The sequence below is a fragment of the Cloeon dipterum genome, chromosome 4, assembly GCF_949628265.1.
Source record: "Cloeon dipterum chromosome 4, ieCloDipt1.1, whole genome shotgun sequence".
Lineage (NCBI taxonomy): Eukaryota > Metazoa > Arthropoda > Insecta > Ephemeroptera > Baetidae > Cloeon > Cloeon dipterum.
Window position 1 is genome coordinate 6,320,522 of NC_088789.1, and position 19,712 is coordinate 6,340,233.

General features: G+C 43.7%; 3 protein-coding genes across 5 annotated transcripts; 2 read left to right on the top strand and 1 right to left on the bottom strand.

Annotated features, from left to right (window-relative positions):
- The first annotated feature begins 264 nt into the window (after nucleotides 1-264).
- Nucleotides 265-13,361, top strand: LOC135942709 (putative fatty acyl-CoA reductase CG5065). Of its 2 annotated transcripts, none has more exons than XM_065488981.1 (9): nucleotides 265-394; nucleotides 6,540-6,844; nucleotides 7,417-7,674; nucleotides 11,082-11,227; nucleotides 11,362-11,471; nucleotides 11,531-11,723; nucleotides 11,782-12,021; nucleotides 12,085-12,342; nucleotides 12,451-13,361. In XM_065488981.1, the coding sequence occupies exons 2-9, from the start codon at nucleotides 6,608-6,610 to the stop codon at nucleotides 12,554-12,556; spliced, it is 1,548 nt and encodes a 515-aa protein (XP_065345053.1). In that variant the 5' UTR covers nucleotides 265-394; nucleotides 6,540-6,607; the 3' UTR covers nucleotides 12,557-13,361. The 2 variants fall into 2 exon arrangements, with proteins under 2 accessions (XP_065345053.1, XP_065345054.1); XM_065488982.1 differs by lacking the exon at nucleotides 265-394 and adding an exon at nucleotides 2,864-2,996.
- A 1,232-nt stretch (nucleotides 13,362-14,593) lies between these two features.
- Nucleotides 14,594-18,224, top strand: IntS9 (integrator complex subunit 9). 2 transcript variants are annotated; one of them, XM_065487513.1, is made up of 13 exons: nucleotides 14,594-14,747; nucleotides 14,936-15,127; nucleotides 15,189-15,391; nucleotides 15,445-15,646; nucleotides 15,701-15,834; nucleotides 15,882-15,994; nucleotides 16,049-16,229; nucleotides 16,599-16,731; nucleotides 16,785-16,887; nucleotides 16,944-17,149; nucleotides 17,463-17,648; nucleotides 17,710-17,961; nucleotides 18,016-18,224. In XM_065487513.1, the coding sequence occupies exons 1-13, from the start codon at nucleotides 14,739-14,741 to the stop codon at nucleotides 18,130-18,132; spliced, it is 2,031 nt and encodes a 676-aa protein (XP_065343585.1). In that variant the 5' UTR covers nucleotides 14,594-14,738; the 3' UTR covers nucleotides 18,133-18,224. The 2 variants fall into 2 exon arrangements, with proteins under 2 accessions (XP_065343585.1, XP_065343583.1); XM_065487511.1 differs by having other exon boundaries at nucleotides 15,882-16,229.
- Sf3a2 (splicing factor 3a subunit 2) lies at nucleotides 18,218-19,640 on the bottom strand. The gene is made up of 6 exons (XM_065487520.1): nucleotides 19,525-19,640; nucleotides 19,172-19,340; nucleotides 18,982-19,115; nucleotides 18,797-18,926; nucleotides 18,604-18,731; nucleotides 18,218-18,550 (listed from the first exon to the last, which is right to left on the bottom strand). The coding sequence occupies exons 2-6, from the start codon at nucleotides 19,323-19,325 to the stop codon at nucleotides 18,305-18,307; spliced, it is 792 nt and encodes a 263-aa protein (XP_065343592.1). The 5' UTR covers nucleotides 19,326-19,340; nucleotides 19,525-19,640; the 3' UTR covers nucleotides 18,218-18,304.
- Nucleotides 19,641-19,712: the final 72 nt, after the last annotated feature.

Genomic DNA, 19,712 nt, shown 5'->3' on the forward strand with positions numbered 1-19,712 from the left:
CCGTGAATCACACTCGCCGTTGATTTAAATAATTCGTCCTGTTCAAAATGAGTGAGGATAATGTTGGCGAAGGACGATTACAAGTTTCAATTATTTCGAAGCAGCATAGCAACGCAATTAATCAAGAAAGCACAGAACACAAGCAAAAAATATAATAAGCATTTTTTGCGGCAATTGACGTAGGCCGACGAAGACGAAAGGAAGGGGCCAGCGTGGAAAATTGGGAAAATTTCGATCGAGAAGACGAGAAAGAGTGCGGCAAGTGCAGAAAAGCGCGGCGGAGGGGGAAGTTATAAGTGCGGACAAGTGGGGGTCCGCATAAATCTGAGCACACTTTCTTTGCGCTCACACCTAGACCAGCGTGCTGTGCGAGACGTTGCTGAATTTCCTTCGGGTGAGTACTGGACACTAATTTATTTTTGCACGAACCGAGCAAATGTCAAACGCCGATTGCGACACCACCGGGCGCCGAATTGTTTTTCCCCCGATTTCTTGCCTGTCGGGCCTTTCGCAACTCCGTGCGCCGCGTTCACGCTCAGCTGGCCGCCGAGAATGAATCAGTGGTTCTCTCCGCCGGCTAATTAAAATCAAATTCCGGCCTAATCACTTTCTAATGCGGAAACGCGCACGACCATCTCTTGGCTGCCACTCACACCTCACCGCAGTCGAATTATTATTATCAATTACCAAGTGCGAGAAAGAGTCGTCGTTGTCGTCGGCAAATCTGTGCATAGCCAGGAAGTGTGTGTATGTGTGTGCACTAGCTCTCCTCGAGCAGCGAGATTACTTTTATGAAAGTGCATGTGTGTGTGTTCTTGGCCGATGCAATTGTATTTGATCCGCACTGCCATCAGGGTTTCACATTGTGCAGCGAGCGCAAACGAGCTCTCTTTGATGGAGATTTGTAAATTTTCAAAAATGCGCACACAGATAAAATCTTTAATTCGTTGAACCGTGAATGATCACAAAATATGATGATTTATACTTTTGATGACCGAAATAACTACAAATATTACAATTAAAAAAGTATTACCGATGAATTTGAAATTTGTGTGATTTTTTTGATCAGGAAAGTAACATTTTTCAGGAGTACAACAATTTCCACTTTGCGCAGGATATTTCTAGAGGAAAATTGCACACCAATCATGGCTTGAAACGCCGGCTCCAAGGTGCTGCATAATTGATTTGAAAATCATGCAGTGGGGAGGTGCGAGAAAGGCTTAAAAGTCAAAGAAACAAACATAACGCGAGTGAGCACGTGTGTGGGCCGCGTGTGTTGATATTTACATTGGGCACTGGCTGCTGCTCCTGCGGCGGCGGCGGCGGCGACGGAACGTTGATCTCGGGAGCAGCTAAAGGGATGCCGAAATCGCTTTTTGCGACCAATCGGATTAGCAGGCGAAAAGCCAACGGCTGTTTTCGCCAATACGCTGACAAAACGCTGGTTTCGGGAAAAGTTACAGGGCTCTAGGTTCCCGCGAATGATCTAGCATTGGCCTACATTCGCCTCCTCTCGCCGCCTCGCAGATAAACAGCGCGATCAGACACGCGGAAATTGATGAAAGTCTCTGTTAGATAATATACTCGCCGGCCAGGCTCGGCTCGCTTAGGTGCCCACCAAAAATCTCGTTTCTTACTCAAGGAGCTACTTTTGGCCAGGGAAAAGTGTCAAGAATAATATTCGGCTGCTGGGTTTTTCTGAGTAAAAGTGCATGACTCATTTTGAAGAACACACAAATTTATGATTTGAATAAAAAGCAGCATTTTTTATCTCATCTTTAACGAACATTTTTGCAATAACATATAATTACTATTTGCTGGAGTGACTGACGAGATTTGTGATTACCAACTACGCGCCTAAACACGCTCCCCGGCTTTCGTAACGCTCACACGCCCAGAAGCCAACCCGCAATTTGTCTCGAACAAATCCGTTCCGCCGAGTCATTCGTACCTTTTGATTTTGTACAAAAATATCCATCATGCCCTTGTGCGAAGGAGGCCCCTCCACGCCGACCACGCGCACAGCCTTCGAAAATGCTGTGTTCGGAGGAAGAACCCAAGAGGAAATAATAGAGCTTTTTATTCAAATATCATTCCCCGAGCCTTGACACACGCTCACAGACCGACCTTGACTCCGAGAGCGGTTTAGAAAATTGTACATTTTTCGCAATTCGGCTGCCGGCTCTGAATGGAATTTCACTTTCTTTCTTTCGTTCCGGATTAAGTCGACAATTAAAACGGAATACACATTGTGTCGTGGAAGACAATGATTTGTTTTTATATCGGATCCGATCGTCCACGGCAGGCGCGAAATTGGTTCACACGGTGGAGGCGTGGCACGTCCTCATTCACTTTCGCTGTGGATCGCGATGCCTTGCCAGCCAGCCTTTGAGCGAGTGCGTGTAAAAAGCAGCAATAGGCCGCGCGAGTGAAAGTTCTTTCGGATGAGAGATGCGAGGAGAGCTGCTTGCTTTCTTATGCAATTTACTCGCGGCGCGGCGGCAACGCGGCTGCAGTGCAAAGAAAGTGGCCGGGTAAATAGGCAAGCAGCGAAGAAATTGCTTTTTCCCTGACCGCCGCGTGCGTGCTTTTATGTACTCGGCGTACATAAGCGCGTTACATCACAGAAAACCGGTCGTTCGGCCAGTGGTTTGATTCATTCGAGTGCTCGCGAGCGACTGGCCTGGCCCGCCGTGCATTTCCTTGCTCCGGCCGCGCGCGCCGCATCTAGGTCACTCGCCGCCTCTCCTCTCCGACCTCTCATTCCGATAAAATTCGTACGCGCACTACGCACGCACTCGCACGCATGTAAACACGCGCGGGAAGCGCCCATAGACCGTGCTCTTACCTAACCCGCCGCCACAGCCGCCGGCCCTTTTCGACGATCAGGTGATCCTCGCCGCGAGCCAGGCCGCGCACCGTCAGTCCTGAAACAGATACGCTCCTCGCTGCGCTTAGAGCCTGCAGACGTTGCGTGCGAGCTCGTTGCTGCCGCGGTAAGACTTGATTTTTTTTCGCCACAAAAATGCCGGGGACAGTCCATGCATATTTTTTCAAGGTTGGTTGAAAAATAATTTATGTTGTCAAAAGTGAATCCCAGAAAAACCTTTTTAATAAGTCGATTTAGGTAAATATATTTTTTGGGATTTATCAATCTGTACCCTTGAGCACTGCACAAAATTTATTTTGGGTAAATGTTTTCACTGTAAAATAGAGCAAAATTTAATGTGGTTTTTAATTTATTAATTCTTTCCTCTTACTTGATATCATATTTAATTTCTCAAGATAAGTTTTTCCGTCATAACAAAATCTGCTATTCAAACAGGCTGGCACCGCAAATTTTCAAAACACTTTTATAGCAGCTTGAGACGAGTCTTGCACACGAGTTTTGCACTGTGTTGAATAAATTATTTTTGTGCAGCCTTAGACATTTTTTTAATTCCATCTTTTTTTTATTATTAATTTTCACACTGAAATTCTTATCCGGTTTATTTTATGACGGTGTTACGCAGGCTAAATTTATTTCAAAATCATAATTACCGCGTTACCTCGAGATTGTATTTTTTTTAAATTCGCACTTTTTTCTTGTCATCCTATTGATGTTATTACAACGTTGCGCAGGCAACATTTATTTAAAAGCTATGTTCATCACAGTAACTTGCGATAATCAACAATGTGCTAAAGTGAAAAGAGATGCAAATTATTGCGAAGCGAAAACGTGAGAAAAACTCAGACAAAGGGAAGAAGAAGTGTCACTATATGCTAGTTTCCCATGTATGCACCACACTGCTCTTCCGGCAAGTCAAGTTTGAAAACATTGCACCGTCCGCGTTGACACCCACGATAACTGTAAAATTGTTGCTCGGTCAGGGACGAAATATCTATTTGAAAAACTCATTTACATATCTCATAGAACAGTTACGAGAGCAGATCTGAAGTTTGTTCCACAGAGAATTGTTTTTAGCAGATTTTCAACCACACACACACACTCACACACACACACCGCATTTCCAAGGCTCTTCAAGTGCATTGTGGGGATGCGAGCTAGTATTATGGTGCGTTTTTTCGACACCTTCGTGGCTGGCAGAGCGTAAAATGCGAAATTCGGGCTGCATCGCTTCCTGTCCTGCTTTGCTAAGGTTAAATTAGACACACCGGAGAATTGCGTGCGCGCGTCTGAGCTGGCCCTGAGACGCAAAATGTGACGGGCTCTCTTTACTCCAGCAAAGCAGAAAATTGGGGGTTGAGTCAAATGAAAAATTGTACCAGTATTATTACGCTAATATAGGTCAAGTTCTTGCAAACGCGTTTGGAGTTTGCAATCGATTGGCGGCGAAATAGACCAGAACGTCGCCCACGGTCTGATTTATTTTACAAGCTCAAATTTCGATCGTTGAACTCTCCCTTTTGACGAGCGCTTAAAAGCTATATTATACAATATACAGTCTCATTGAGCTTTGCAAAAGTCTGTCTTGTCTTGAGTGCTAATTTAGCCAAATACGACTCTCAAAAGCCCCATTCATGGTTCTCGCGGAGAAACTTTCCATTGCATTTTCGAGCAAACAAGAGATTCGCTTCCCGTCTCCGTCGAGATGGCAGCACAAAAATCAATTCATCAACTGCTAAGCGGCCACCGAGAAACAAATATTTTGCCCATCAGCATGGCACGTCGGACGATTTGCATCCGCTGCGAGCGAGTGACTAATAATGCTAGGAGCGAGCGCTTATGGTCACGTTCAAGGATTTACAGTTCATTAGTTTTACCTTGCGCGCGCAATTAATTTGCACTTGTTCCCGCGCGAGTTGCATAATAATTGCAAGTCGTTTGTTGTGCACCATAATATGCTCGGTGCAATATTATCCGCACACACCTGACGAGAAAAATTCTTGATTCCTTTTTGCATACGCAGCTTAGTTTGATTACTCTTTTAAATTGGAAAAATAATCATCAATCAACAATGTTGTGCGCAGTTGGATTATATCGCCGGGCAAAAAATAATTAATGGAATTCGTATGGGCGTTTTTATTTGCACAAGCTGCCGAGTTAAACGTGCATGTGAGGTGATCGTGCACAATTTGAATGATGGAAGTATTGTGCGTTTTTTGCCTCAACGCCTGAAAACAAAAGAAGTTGATGACGTTGTTCATGTAAAAATCTCAAGGTGCGACGAAAACCGCGTGCGCACTCTTTTTGCCATTGTAAATAATGATAACAAGGGAATCCCTCTCGGTTTTTCAAGCACTCGCTGGAGCATTCAACCTGTATCGAAGGCCGCGTCGGATTAATTTCCCGCTGCCAAGCTTTTTCCTCTCTGGTTGAGAGTGGCGAGTAAGCGAATCCCGACCATCGCCAGTTGGCTGATGGAAATAATATCGCGATTTAGCAACAATTTATTGCAGAGGTCAGAAGCCGCCGTGGCGACTGTCACAGAATCAGAGCCACCTGCAGTTTCTGCGCATCCGGCTCAGGCTTTTGAATGGTCCCACCAAAATTTACATATTTTGGCTATAATTTGTGGTTTTAGAGACAAATGTCTAACAAAATTCTTGAGAAAATCAAAGAATCGTTGTCTAAAACCTGTTCGCAACATTTTCGAAGATTAATTTTTAAAAAATATTTATCGTTTTTTTAAATATACGGGGAACTAAAGGAAACAAAAAATTCAACAGTCTTTTTGTTTCCTCTTTGTGTGAATTTTTGTGTTAAAATTTGTATACCGCAACAAGTCAACATCCTCTTCTATTTCGCCTGGCATTCGCGCATTAAGTAGCGTGGTTTTGCTCTGTAACCACAAACGTTTAACCTTCATATCAAAATCTGCTATTCAAACAGGGTGGCACCACTATTTTTCAAAATATACTTATATAGCAGCTTGAGACGAGCTTTGCACACGAGTTTTGCACTTTGTTGAATCAATTAATTTTTGTGCAGCCTTAGACATTTTTTTAATTCCATCTTTTTGATTATTATTAATTCTCACACTTCAATTCTTATCCAGTTTATTTTATGACGGTGTTACGCAGGCTAAATTTATTTCAAAATCATAATTACCGCATTTTCTAATCGGACAAAGATAAATTTAAAACAACATATACCGTTTTTTTAAATATACGGGGAACTAAAGGAAACAAAAAATTCAACAGTCTTTTTGTTTCCTCTTTGTGTGAATTTTTGTGTTAAAATTTGTATACCGCAACAAGTCAACATCCTCTTCTATTTCGCCTGGCATTCGCGCATCAAGTAGCGTGGTTTTGCTTTGCAACCACAAAATTGCGGTGCAATCGTCAAGCCCCTGTAGGCCAATTAGAATTTGGTCCCAGTTTTAAATGCCTCTCTAAACTCGGTCAGTCTGCTCAGGGGCCGATGGCAGTGAATGTCTCGTCAATTGGACTCCCGTAAAAAACGGACCGACTGCCTAATTAGAAATACGGCAGCCGTTGCACGTACGCGACCGCTCCGAATTGTAATCGTTCGACGCCGCACGCGATTCATTGTTTAATTATTTCAGAAAATAATAAGCTTTTTCCTCATGTTGCAGGTCAGACACTTGCTCCTTCGAGGTTGACGCGACGCACCACGCGTGGAGAGGGCTATTTTCCATTTGCAATGGAGATAGTCAACACAAAGCCCCTAACGTACTTCGGCGACGATGACCTGACGCCCGTGCAGCAGTTCTACCATGAGAAGAGCGTGCTCATCACCGGTGCGTCCGGCTTCATGGGCAAGGTGCTGCTCGAGAAGCTGCTGCGCTCCTGCCCTGGCGTCGGCAACGTCTACATCCTGCTCAGGCCCAAGAGGGGCGAGCAACCCCTCCAGAGGCTTGAGAAGCTCATGAAGGACCCGGTAATGCTCGACAAAACATTAAAATATCTAGGTTGTACAGCAGCTTTTAAGCGTTGAAGGAAGTATTTTTTATAGTAAGTCCTTGTAATTAATTGGTGAAATGTTGGCCGTGATTTGGCCATTTTGCTCATTTTTTAACTTAATTTGCGCTCTTGAGAGGCATTGACATGAAAACTTTTACATACGGTTTGCAATTTTTCTTGGGTTAAAATTAATCACGGCTTTCCGGATTTTCTTGCAACGCTTTTTATGCTGGATTGAGTCATTTTTTAAAGTCCTTTTGTCAAGTAATTTATAAAAATATTGACATTTTTACCTAATTTAAATTAAATCAGTTCGATTCTGCTCTAAATCAGTAGCCTGAAAAAATGCTTTTTGATATTGGAAATTGCAGTATTATTAAAAATTGTTTAGGTATAGACCAAACAATTTAAGTCTCCTTGTTTTTTATTATACATAACTGAGACTATAAATTAGGGAGTCCACCCCTTGACTTTTTATGAAGTTTTGAAGTAAAATCTTAATTTTTCTTTCATAAAATGGATTTTTGATAGTGTTAATGTGTCTGGAAGGTGTTCGAGCGTCTGCGTCGCGAACGAGGCTCGCTGATCGGCGCGACACCGGGCGTGGTGCCCATCACGGGGGACATCTCTCGTCCAGGACTGGGCATCAGCGCCGCGGACAGGGCCGTGCTGGTGTCGTCGGTCGAGATAGTCTTCCACGTGGCGGCGACGGTGCGCTTCAACGAGAAGATGCGGCAGGCGCTGCAGACCAACCTGGGCGGCACCAACGCCGTCATGCAGCTCTGCAAGGAAATGCACCAGCTCAAGGTAGGCCAATTTCGACTCTTCTCGCTATACCATAAACACGGTTCCCTTGAATGTGTCGTGCGAGCTGGAAAATCTCGTGCCAAGGCGTGTTTGATCATAATATTATCGCATTCGCCGCCGAGCAATGCGGATATTAGCGTCTAGCATAAAAGTGGTTTGTGCGGCGAGCAGCGGAAAAGGTGCCGAACGAAGGCTAGGCGCCTGTATTATACCTTTTTTCTAGGCTCGGCAATAAAACCGAATTACGCACCGAGACCTGATTTCCAGTAAACTCGCGACTTTTGTTGACCGCCAGGCATCTCGGCGGTGAGGTGCTAATGCGCGCGACCTCCGCACTAGTTATGCAATACAATGTCTTGACATTCAATTAAGGCGTGCCGTTTGCCATAGAACTTGACACTAAATATCCCACTTTTCATCAGATTATTCTCCTCTCCATAATTGTTCGTCCTTACAAACACAAAACTGTCAAAAGACACGGATTTAAGTTGAGTTAATTGACGCTAAATGAATTAAATTTGACGGTCAAACGCGGGAAGTGCGAGACACGATTAATCGGCGAGGGCACAACTCGGTTTCTATATGTGTATGTGTGATATAGCGAAGGCGCTCGCAATTATGAGGTTATCTAATAGCAGGTATTTATTCCGCGGGGTGAAAGTCAGCTTTCAATTAAGTCGTCCGACCAGCGTGCGCACGCGGTGCGATGGCGATTTCGCGAAAAGCCTGTGCTGAGCGGCCGCGACCGCCGGAAAGCAGTGGCATTTTTATATAATTTATTACGGTCTTGCACTTTTGACTGCGGTGATATCACCCGCTGCTGCGCGCGCTATGAGAAACCAGTCGAGGCCTTGAGCTGCACTCGTTGCATTGGCGGCGAGCAGGAAATTGGCTCTCTGCACATACTGCATCTCATTTGTATGCGATTCAATTGCTGGAATTATTGTGATTCGTCCCAGGATTCACTCGCAGGACTGATTTATGAGCGCTCCATTCCGTTTTTAATTAAATAACTCACGCAGTTATTGTAATGCATTCGCCTATGCATTTTCTACACGTGCCGTTTATGCGTACTGGAAGTTTCCCAGTCATCACTAAAATTGACGTTTTATCAACGCCAGTTGAAAAAAATCATTATGCGCCACAAAAAATCGGGACGGATGACTGCAGACTTTTGGACGCCCATTAATTCTCGAATAATGCCCTTTCGGAGTGACACACGGATTTGCAGAATTTGCTTTTCATCGCCCCCATTGTCGTCCTAGCCTTCAATCCCAACCTCGAGAGAGCAGTTCCACAATTCACACAATATTCCCATGTTTGCTCAGCTGTAGCAGTCATCATGTTTCATTTCCACCTTCGAAGGTTACGCTTTTGTCTGCTCAGCGATGAACGAAGACTCATCTCCGAGACTTGATAATGAGCCTAATTGGTGCGCGCATTTCAACAAGCTCATTGAAGGACGCGGGCAAATGATAGGTCCCATTGCTAGTGTGTGCGATCCAACAAAAGGAATATTTGGCGAAAGAGGCCACTGAATGTCATCACGATTTGTAGAGAGAAAGCCTCAAGTCCGCTGCCGCCGTCGCCGTCGCTGCCGCCTAACCAAGTATTGACTCAAACTCACGGAACCGCGCGTGTTGCCCAAGACTTCGTAAAAGCTGTCTCTCTATCGCTCTTGCCGCATTGTCGGCTGAAATTGATCCGATAAAATCGAAAGTGCCCTGTCGACGAGAAGCAACATCCCGGCAGAGGTCTAGGTCGATCCGATGCGCCGCCAATGACACTAAACTTGCATGTCCCGCGTGCAAAAGCGCTCCCGGCCTCTTCGGAGGTCAAAAGTGTGCGAATCCTTGCCATGCAGCGACGTGACCGCGAATTTCCAGTTGCTCGACCTTGCGATCATTGTTGCATTCCTCCGCGCTGCACTCTATGCGTTTGCAACTTTGCAATCGTTTCCCGCGCCGATTATGCATTTAATAATACAGTTTAAGCTCGAATGAGGCTACTTTCCAATAGTTGTTACAACAATTTTTATTTCTTCATTTTTTAGTGAAAAAATTGCATTACACGCATGGGGATATTAATTAACGTATCTTAAGAAATTGTTCTGCTCTACGGTTCTGTCAGGATGGGCGGCTAAGTGAAAAAAAGCTAAATCTCGTGCGTAATTTAACCGGAATTCAAATTTCCACTTCGCCACCCATCTTGATGAAATCATGTAGCATATTTTACATTTCTATTGCCAGTTTAATTAATATTTTATTTAATACAAGATAAATCAAATAAAAATTGGACAAAATGTTCTTTAATTTCTTACTGCAGTTTCAACGGTCACTTCTTGGCCTAAATACGCAAGTTAGTCTGTGCGTCGAGGTGCTTGATGAAGGAAAATCGGGGTCAGCAGTGCACAACAAACGCGCTGGCAAAACAATCGCGCAAAAATAAAGACGCCCTGCGCTCGTATCTTTTTAGCAGTAGCATGCGCCGCGACTGGTGCTTAACCTTGCAACGTTTCAAAAAAATCCAAACCTGCTGTACCAAAATAGATCTGAAAATCGTTTCTCAGTAAAAAATCGCAGCAAAGATTCCAAGGTCGTACCTCTTGTTTCATTTTTTTTGTGACAGAACGATGGGATAAATCAGAGGCTGAAACGGCGCAGTCGCTACCAATGGTAGTAAAATCCAACCTTGGAAACTATAAATAATTTCGATCTCTAACAAAACTGAAAATAAATCATTCGATAAGAAAGGAGGAAACAAATAATAAGGGACTCTAATAGCTAACAAGAGGAAAATATAGTGTTCAAAATAATATAACGAATACATATATAACCAAAACGCTATTAATTTTCAAAGACCGCTGGTGAAATCCATATCTCTATATTGACTCGGCAGTTTTTACTGTTCTGATCGCCTGAAAACTTTCCTTGCTGCTTTCAATTGGCGCGTGCAGCTTTATTACCAAAACAACCATCTGGCCGCGATGGAATATTCTATTGTTGTGTCTACGTTAGGCGGAACGTGTTTCTGTCGACTAAAAAAGGCAAATGACGCGGAGAAAACTAGGATGCATGCATACACTTTTCGGTGCGTTTCCACTCCCACGCTCTGCATAAATGATAGAAAAGCGTGGTGTTCCTGAAACAGAAAGCGGTTGTCACGCCCGCACTGAAGCTTCTTAACTGAATGATGCTAGCTAGATAGAGTATCCAATTACCTTTCACCTAGGGTCGCAGGTCAAATCACTGCGTGATGTTCATAGAGAGCAATTTTCCCGTCAGATAAATTTGATGGGCGCATTATAGTCTATTTACCAGCACCACAGGTTTCAAAAGGCATGCTGGACAAAATTTTTTGACTCTTTTGCTTCTCGTGTGCTAATAATCTCTTTTTTTTGTCCGCAGTCGTTCGTCTATGTGTCGACGGCCTACACAAATTCCCCACGTGATAAGGTGGACGAGGTCGTCTACACGCCGCCGGTCGACCCGGACAAAATTCTGCAGTGCATGGAATGGATGTCCGAGGAACAGTTTGAAGACCTCGCGCCATCGTAAGTTTCTAGCTCGATTTTCAATCATCCATGGCTGCGATGAATAATTCATGGCCGAGACCAATTATTATTGAGTTCAATTTCCGTCACGCTTATAGAAAGTAGAATAATGTCAGCCGCTTTGTTTGCGACAGGTTGCTCGGAGAGTGGCCAAACACCTACACCTACAGCAAAATGCTCGCCGAGTGCCTGGTCACCAAGCACTGCACAAACATGCCAGTGGCCATCTTCAGGCCGGCCATCGGTGAGTTTGCACCAAAAATGAATGAATAAATTAATATAATTATACGCTGATGTCGACAGTCATCTCAACACACAAAGAGCCCGTGGCTGGTTGGCTGGACAACCTTAACGGCCCCGCCGGCATCACCATCGGCTCCCTGCTGGGCACCATCAGGTGCTTCCACTGCAACAGCAGCCTCAGGGTCGACCTCATCCCTGTGGACATGGCCGCAAATGCCATGCTCGTTTCCGGTTGGGTCACGGCGCACAACATGTGAGCGTCCCGAATAATTTGAATTGCTCTCTGACTAATTTTTTTTGTCTCCGCGCAGCCACGCCGAACCCAAAGTGTACAACTTCGTTTCAAGCGCGCAGAAACCCATCACGTGGAAGGAGTACATGCGGATCTGCGAGACTTACGGCGTGCCGTACCCGTCGGAAAAGGCGATGTGGTACTACTGCCTCACGCTGGTCAGCAATAAGCCTCTCTACAAAGTCATGTCGCTCTTCATGCACGACATCCCAGCCAGACTGATCGACATCATCCCCATTCTGATGGGTCGCGGTGCCAAGTGAGTGCCCATTAATTCCCAGTTGCGATTCAAATAAAGAAAAAATAACCGTGGCGTCCGCAGAATGTCCAAGCTGTACGCAAAAATCGACCAGTTCAGCGACGTGCTGTCCTACTTCACCAACAAGCAGTGGGATTTCACCGACAACAACGTCCAGGGACTGCACAAGATGTGCAACGACGGCGACCGGGCGCTTTTCCCGCTCAACATCGGTGAACTGCAGTGGGATTCCTACCTCAAGAACTACATGACCGGGCTCAGGTTGTACCTTCTGAAGGAGCCGATCGAAAACCTGCCAGTCGCTCGTAGGAGATACCTCGCGTGAGTTGGCTTGCGTAATTTATTTTATTTAAAATATGTTTGTCGAAGTGTTTGAATTATATTTTTTTTTTCGAGGATTTGTTTACTGATTTTATTTTATATTTCCAGGCTGTTCTGCCTGCACAGAGGAATGCAGTTGGGTCTCCTGTACGGCTCGTTCCGCGTGATAATGGGACTGTCGACGGTGTTCGCGAGGTTCAGGCTTGCCAAGTGAGCCTGTGGACAGTTATTCTTTTGTGCGTGTTGCTGAATGTGCGCAAAGTGCGAACCGACGTACTCGTGACCGCGCGCGCCGCAGCTTTTTTTCGCGAGAACGGCGGTTTCTTCATCACTTGCTTGTGTGATATCTGTAAGGAGAGATGATGGTGTTTCACGTAACAGAGTGCGATGACGACGCAGAATTTGCATAACCATCTCCATAAAACACACACACTCGCGTGCTCATAAATCCATTTTACATAGTTTTTTTATACACATACACCGACACAAACAACGTATAAACAAGCATTTGCGATCAACTCAAGTCTATATACTTTATCTGTGAATATTTACACTTATTTAATTTAAAACGCTCGCCCAAGCCGTTCTCCATCATTAGATGTAATTAGAGATCGGAAGTTTTAAGGTAACTATAATGCCGGCGAAATCGCCTTGCTCGGCTGCACGGCTTTTGTGTGTACATTTTTTGATGCAATCGCCGGGCAGACGAGTTTTTTTGCCTAAGAATCTCTCGTTAGAGATTATTGGTTTCGCTGCATCAGTTGTAAAGTGGTGCGTCTCCTATTTATACACGCAATGGAGGGAAAGTGATAGGATTATTTTATTCATGTAACTTTTTTATTCGCGCTAAAATAGCCAGCGGTGAATGTTGTTGTTGTTGGAATGTTAACGTCGACCATTTTATTTTACTACCCTTGACACCTCAAGTAATGTTTGTAAATTGCTCATCTTTGCTCTAGGTAATGATATCGAAGTATCACCTTAACTAAAAACAATAAAAGCATTATTTTATAGCCAAACCTGTTGTGTTTTGATTGGTCTATATCATAGATATCCCTGAAGCTAGGTTCACTTTCAACTGTAGAAAATTATTGCATACTCAAATAAAAAGAAATTTGACTGGTTTTCCTAAATAAATTATTCGTTAAAAACACCGCAAACCCACAACAAAAATGCCGGTGTTTTCTAAAATTATTTTCGTCAACTACTCCAAAAAATCGTTTTAAAAATTCATCAGAGGCTATAATTATATTAATTACAAAATGTAGCATATTATGACAATATGCCATATTGTTTCAAGTTATAAAAGATATGATTTAATTTTTTGGCGTAAAAATATGTTTCTATCTCAAAGGAACTTTGAGCGGATTGAAAAATAGAACCCCTCAAGTTGGCATTGGCCAGTAAATTAGAGGAAAATGAATCAACTAATTGTATACAGACCACTAAAAGCAAACAAAAGCATCGATCGGTAGGTTTCAGTCTGACAAGCACTGTCACAAAAGCAATAGTTTTGTCTATGACGTGATTTATCACTGAAGGCCACCTGAATCACGTTTAGCGGCCTATAGTCCCACCATCGGTAAGGATCTATGATGCCGTGGCTTTGCATATTAGTATAAATTGATTCCAGCGATATTTTGCAGCTCTCCGAAGGTGCTTCTCTTGTAAAAATTATTACTAGCTAGAATGATTACAAAATTCAAAGAAAACGAAAAAGATCGAAGGTTAAGTTTGAAAACCGTCGAAAATTTTACATATTCAAGCCAAATTTAAGGAGCTCTCGCACAAACCTAAGCGGCTGTATTTCAATACGAAAAATTAAATAAAAATGATTTGGTCTCGGTCAAAATAATGTTAAGTTTAGGAACGTTCAAATCAGAGTATAATGCTTTAGCCACACCAACTTCTTGACGACAGGCCATTGTGCGCTCGAGAACATAGAGTGCATCGCAAAACACATACCATACGAAAGCACACACCGCAAGGAATGAGCTCAATCCTGAGAAGGACCACCGGTAGAAAAATAAATGCACGATGTAGATAGGTAAATTTTTGTGAATTGAGAGTAATACGCAAGAATATTATGCAATTTGCAATGCTGGCATGCTACGCGGGTTGCACATAATCAACTTCTGCAGGCGCCTTTAACGCTAGTAGTGGGGTTATACTGTTGTTTAATTCCAGGACTGCCATTGGTCGTAAGCAGCGGAGCAGCCAATGGAGTGAGGGATAAACGTAAACAAGAGGACTAAGCTATCACACGAACACAACACGCTTTTGATTTTGAGCTCTTTAGGTCTGTGGACGGAATACGGAATTGCAAAGGACAAAAAATAATGTTTTGATCTTTTGATACCATAGATTACCCACACATTAATCTCATCGATTTCAACATGAAATTGGTAAAGTTTAGAGTCTGCATTTTGTATCTAATTGATTAAATGTTGATGTTTACAACTCCGTCTAACGTACCTATTGTTCTGCGCGCTACTAAATTTGCAAATATCTAAAGTAGTTTACAAACTCATCCTTTTTCTTCTACATACAGCAGTAATTTTTCTCAAATTTTCATTTTGTTCCTGTTTTGCAGTACTGTTTGAGTGCTCACCCGAACAAGCCATGCATCATCCTTCAGTTCAAGGAAGTGACCATCATGCTCGACTGTGGTCTTTGGGCAGCGTCAGTTACGAACTTCCTTCCGATGCCTCTGGTGCCGAGCCAGCGGCTCAATAGCCTCAACAGCTGGGTGCCTCGAGACTGCTCCGACCCTCAGCTTGATGGCGTACTTATTTTTTCAAATATAAATCGTCCTTGTCTCTATAGCCGACTGAATAAATTCCCAGGAGCTGAAAGAATGTGGAGGCCGGATTTTCGTGGATTCGTCTCCAGAATTCGGCGTGCCGGCCAACAACGTAATTGACTACTCGCAGATCGATGTCATCCTCATCTCCAACTACTCTTCCATGCTGGCACTGCCTTTCATCACGGAGAACACCGGCTTTCAAGGGGTCGTCTACGCTACAGAGCCAACTCTGCAGATTGGAAGGTAAAACTTTTTGTTTCATAGTTAAACTTTGAATAATCTCTGGCGCTTTGAAGACTGTTCTTAGAGGAGCTGGTGCAAACGGTCGAGAGAAGCCCGAAAGCTGCGTCCGCTAAGCACTGGAAGGCAATGCAGCACCTTCTGCTACCTCCCCTGAAAGACGCTCCCTTCGTCAAGTCGTGGAGACATTTATTCGACGCGAAGAACGTCGCGGCCAGCTTGTCAAAAGTCCAGATGGTTGGCTACAGCGAAGTTTTGGTGAGAGCGAAATCGCCATTACATCATGAGTCATTCCAAATTTTTCTTGTTTAGGATGTTTTTGGGGCTCTGACAGTTACACCAGTCAGCTCAGGCTATTGCATCGGCTCAAGCAACTGGATAATTTCCTCGCAGTTTGAGAAGGTCGTGTATGTCAGCGCCAGTTCCGTTATCAACCCTCACTCAACGTAAGCCTGCTCAATTTGATGTGAACTAGTTCTTAGTTTTGCTTTAGGAAAATCGACCTGACACCTTTGAAAAACGCTGACCTGATGATTTTATCTGACCTCACGCAGACGCCATTAAACGACCCAGACAGTTCCATGAATGGATTCATCAACGCAGTAGGTGGGTCAATCCATTTTCTTTGTTTGGGAGGGACAATGCCATTTGTTTTTACAGCGGAAACTCTGGGTCGAAATGGTAACGTGCTGTTGCCCTGCTACCCAAGTGGAGTGGTTTATGATTTATTTGAATGCCTCTCGGATCAACTGGCTCAACGCGGAATGGCGAATGCAAACTTGTTCTTCATCTCTCCAGTGGCAGACAGCTCGTTGGCCTACTCCAACATTCTGGCTGAGTGGTGAGTGGGTTGCCATTATTTAATGATCTCAGCCGCGAAATTTTAAAGTTGAGGCAGGCTGAATTATTTCCCCTGCAGGTAGTGGCTGGCGCAGCTGACAATTTTTAAAGTGAAGTTTGATAAAGATTTCCTTAGAGGGCTATAGGCTAATTTTTCTCTGGCATTTTTAAATATTCATTTATTTGAATAATTATATTGAATAGCAGCTGGCGTTTATGGTGCTTGACCATGTGTCAAAAATTTACCGGCTGGCTGCAACTTCAAGCACTATCCAAATATCATTATTTAAAAATCTAATGCTTTTAAGTACCCAATTTTATATGACACAATTTCAAACAACAAACAAACAGAAACATGGTGGTTTTGTAGGCTGTCAGGGGAGAAGCAAAACAAAGTTTACACGCCGGAAGAGCCGTTTCCACACGCGCAGTTGGTGCAGCACAATCGTTTGAAGCATTTTAAAAACTTGTGGGCCAGCGGATTCAATGAGCAATACAGACAGGTATAAATTAAAGTATTATTTTCATTCTACTCATCATGCATTCGTATTTTTAGCCTTGTGTCGTGTTTTGCGGTCATCCTAGTTTGCGGTTTGGTGACTCTGTCCATTTCATGGAAATGTGGGGCTCCAGTCCGTTGAACACGGTCGTCTTCACAGGTACGAGTTTTCCTCTGCGCATAAATTTTGATCTTTTAATTAATGTATATACACAGAGCCAGACTTCTCGCATGTGGATGCGTTGGCGCCATTCCAGCCTCTGGCCATGAACGTCAAATACTGGCCAATTGACATGTCACTCAGCGCTCAACGTGCTAGCAAACTGATCAGAGACGCTCGACCTAAAAACGTGGCTGTCGCCGCTGTTCACCTTGAGCCTCATGTCGCTGCTCCCCATCGAACTGATTTTGTTATTGAAGCAGTAAGAATTCGTTTGCTAACTAGCGCTGATAGAAAAGGAAATCTGCAGTTGAAAGACTTTTTTGAAGAGAAATATCAATATCAAATTAACTAGTCTCAGCTAAACCTTAATTTTCAATTGCCAATTTTTAGCGCAGAAATAAACTTACTAAAACATGACCTCCTACAAACACTCCATATTTAAGAACTTTGATTTTTGCTTCATACTTGGTGGATAATTTATTGGATTTTTTTATATTTGAAAAGGTTCCTTGAAATATTGTTCTCTTAATTTAATTTATGTACTGGCGAGTTTTAAAACATTTATTGTGCAGGACTGTCCAATTCTGCCCCTACGGCGGGGAGAGGTGGTCACCGTGCCAGTCACAAGACAAAAAGAGCAGCTTAAGATCTGCCCTTCACTGGCCAAGATGATTCGGCCGACCTCAGTGCGACCTGGAGTGAATCTAGCCACAGTAACGTCTTCTCTCTTGGTTCGGGACAACAAATTCACCGTAAACGTAAGTCTTAAAACCTGCCAAGTAGTCTAGGAATGCAAGTTAATAAAAAAAATACTCCTAGGTGGTAGAGGATGTCACCCAGAAGCCAATCGTGATTGAAAAGCCCCTAGCCAGTGGTAGCAAAAGGAGACGAGGCGCCCCCACTGCTGTTCAGACAGTCGAGCTGATGCCGCCATCCATCAAGCATAGAAAGCCCTCCACCTACACGTGGGGCACCTTAGATATCGACGATCTGCTCGCCAGGATGTCAAGTGAGGGTATCCTGGTGGCTAAACCAGAGCCAGACTCTAATGGCAACTGCGTCATTCACTTGGTAATATAAAGTTGCCGTTAGTTTTTCATCGTTACTTAAAATAACGACTTTTAGCCGAAGGAGGACACCCTCATCCAAGTGGAGCCAAATAGCACGCACATTTTCTGCCCAGATGAGGCTTTGAGGTCAAAACTCAGGACGATCTTAATGAGGTGTTTAAATAAATTTTGATGGGCTTGTCATTCAAGTAAACTGTGCTTCAGAACTTTGTATAATAAGGTGAACCTGAAAAGGTTAAATTAAGTTATTTTAAAAATACTCTATATTTAGTAATTTATTCAAACTCTGAGAAAAACAATAGAAAATGCTGTGAATTTAATTACAAAAGTGCATCGTTTAAGAGTTAGTTGGGCGGGGGAGGAGGAACCGCGTTGAATGCTGGGGGCGGAGGGGGCACCATCCCCATTTGCATTGGTGGAGGCGGCATGTTAGCCGGCATTCCAGGTGGCCTCGGGGGCATAGCACCTAGCATGAGTCCCGTCTTTTTGGGCTCCACCTTGAAGCTGAACTGCAGAAAGAACTGCTTTGTGTCCTTGTTCCAGTAGGTCCAGAACTTGCCATCATTTTTGTCCACTTCCCGACTTGGCACCTGCAAAGTTTAGATTTCTTTAAGCTGTCTTTCCAAATTTAACAAACACTTACCTTGAAGCCAATCGTTTCGTAAGGTTCAGCTGCAAAGAGCAGGTACTGCCACTTTCTGTCTGGAGGTTCCACCCTCTGCTCATAGGCGGACATGAATCGGTGCCGAGGGTAGATGTGGTCAGAAATTTCTGAAATTTTAATAAAAATAATCCACTATATTGCGAAAGACAAACTCTGAGGTGCTTATATTTACCAGGGTAGTCGATCTGGAAAAGCAGACTCTGCTGTCCTATGTCAGAGTCACGCTGTTTGGTCACTCTGTAACCTGGTCGACCGATTTTTACAAATTTCTTGGGCTCCACTCTTGGTTTCTCCGGTTGAGGCTGCATTTTTCAAAATATTTAATAATTTGAAACCAATAAACAAATGAGAATCTACCTGTCCAGGTGCGTCCTTGGCGTCTTTGGCCGCTCGACGCGCTAAGTTAGCCTGGTGCTTCTTACCCTGCGTGTGGGCCAGGTAACTGCCCTCGTTATTGTGCAGGGTCAAACACAGTTTGCACTCGTACGAACCTAAAAGTTATATGCAATTCATATCAGAGCAACAAGATTAATTTTAAATATCATACCCAAATGGTTTTTCATAAAATACGGGTCTTTCTGCAGATCGATTGTCTCCAGAGCGAGTTGCCTGAGACGTTCTCGGCGGTCTCTGTTGGTCTCAGACCATGAGGCGACGCCGCCTCCGCCGGTCTTGCCACCGGCTCGGTTTTGGAAGTCCATGATTTAGACTTTAACCTAGAAACAAAATTACATCAACTTGATGATACCGCCGGTCGCAGATCTTGACAAAATACATACGCGAATTCACTCAAAATCTTAGCGAAATTACACAATTAAAAGCACATAAAGGACTTATACAAATTATTTAAATTTCGAGAGAAGTATCTAATCGCGGATATCAAAATGCTGTTATATTTACCCAAATATTTAGAGGAATTAAAAATGATCTTGTAAAGAGTTTGTCAACAAACCAGCAACACCAGGCGACTGCTGGTGGCGATGCGCTATTGTGGGCGTGGCGTTTGCTTTTGCTGGACAGGCCGGATGAAAATGGAAACTTGATGCGCCTGTCCTCTAGTGGCGTTTTGTGAACTATGATATTTGAAA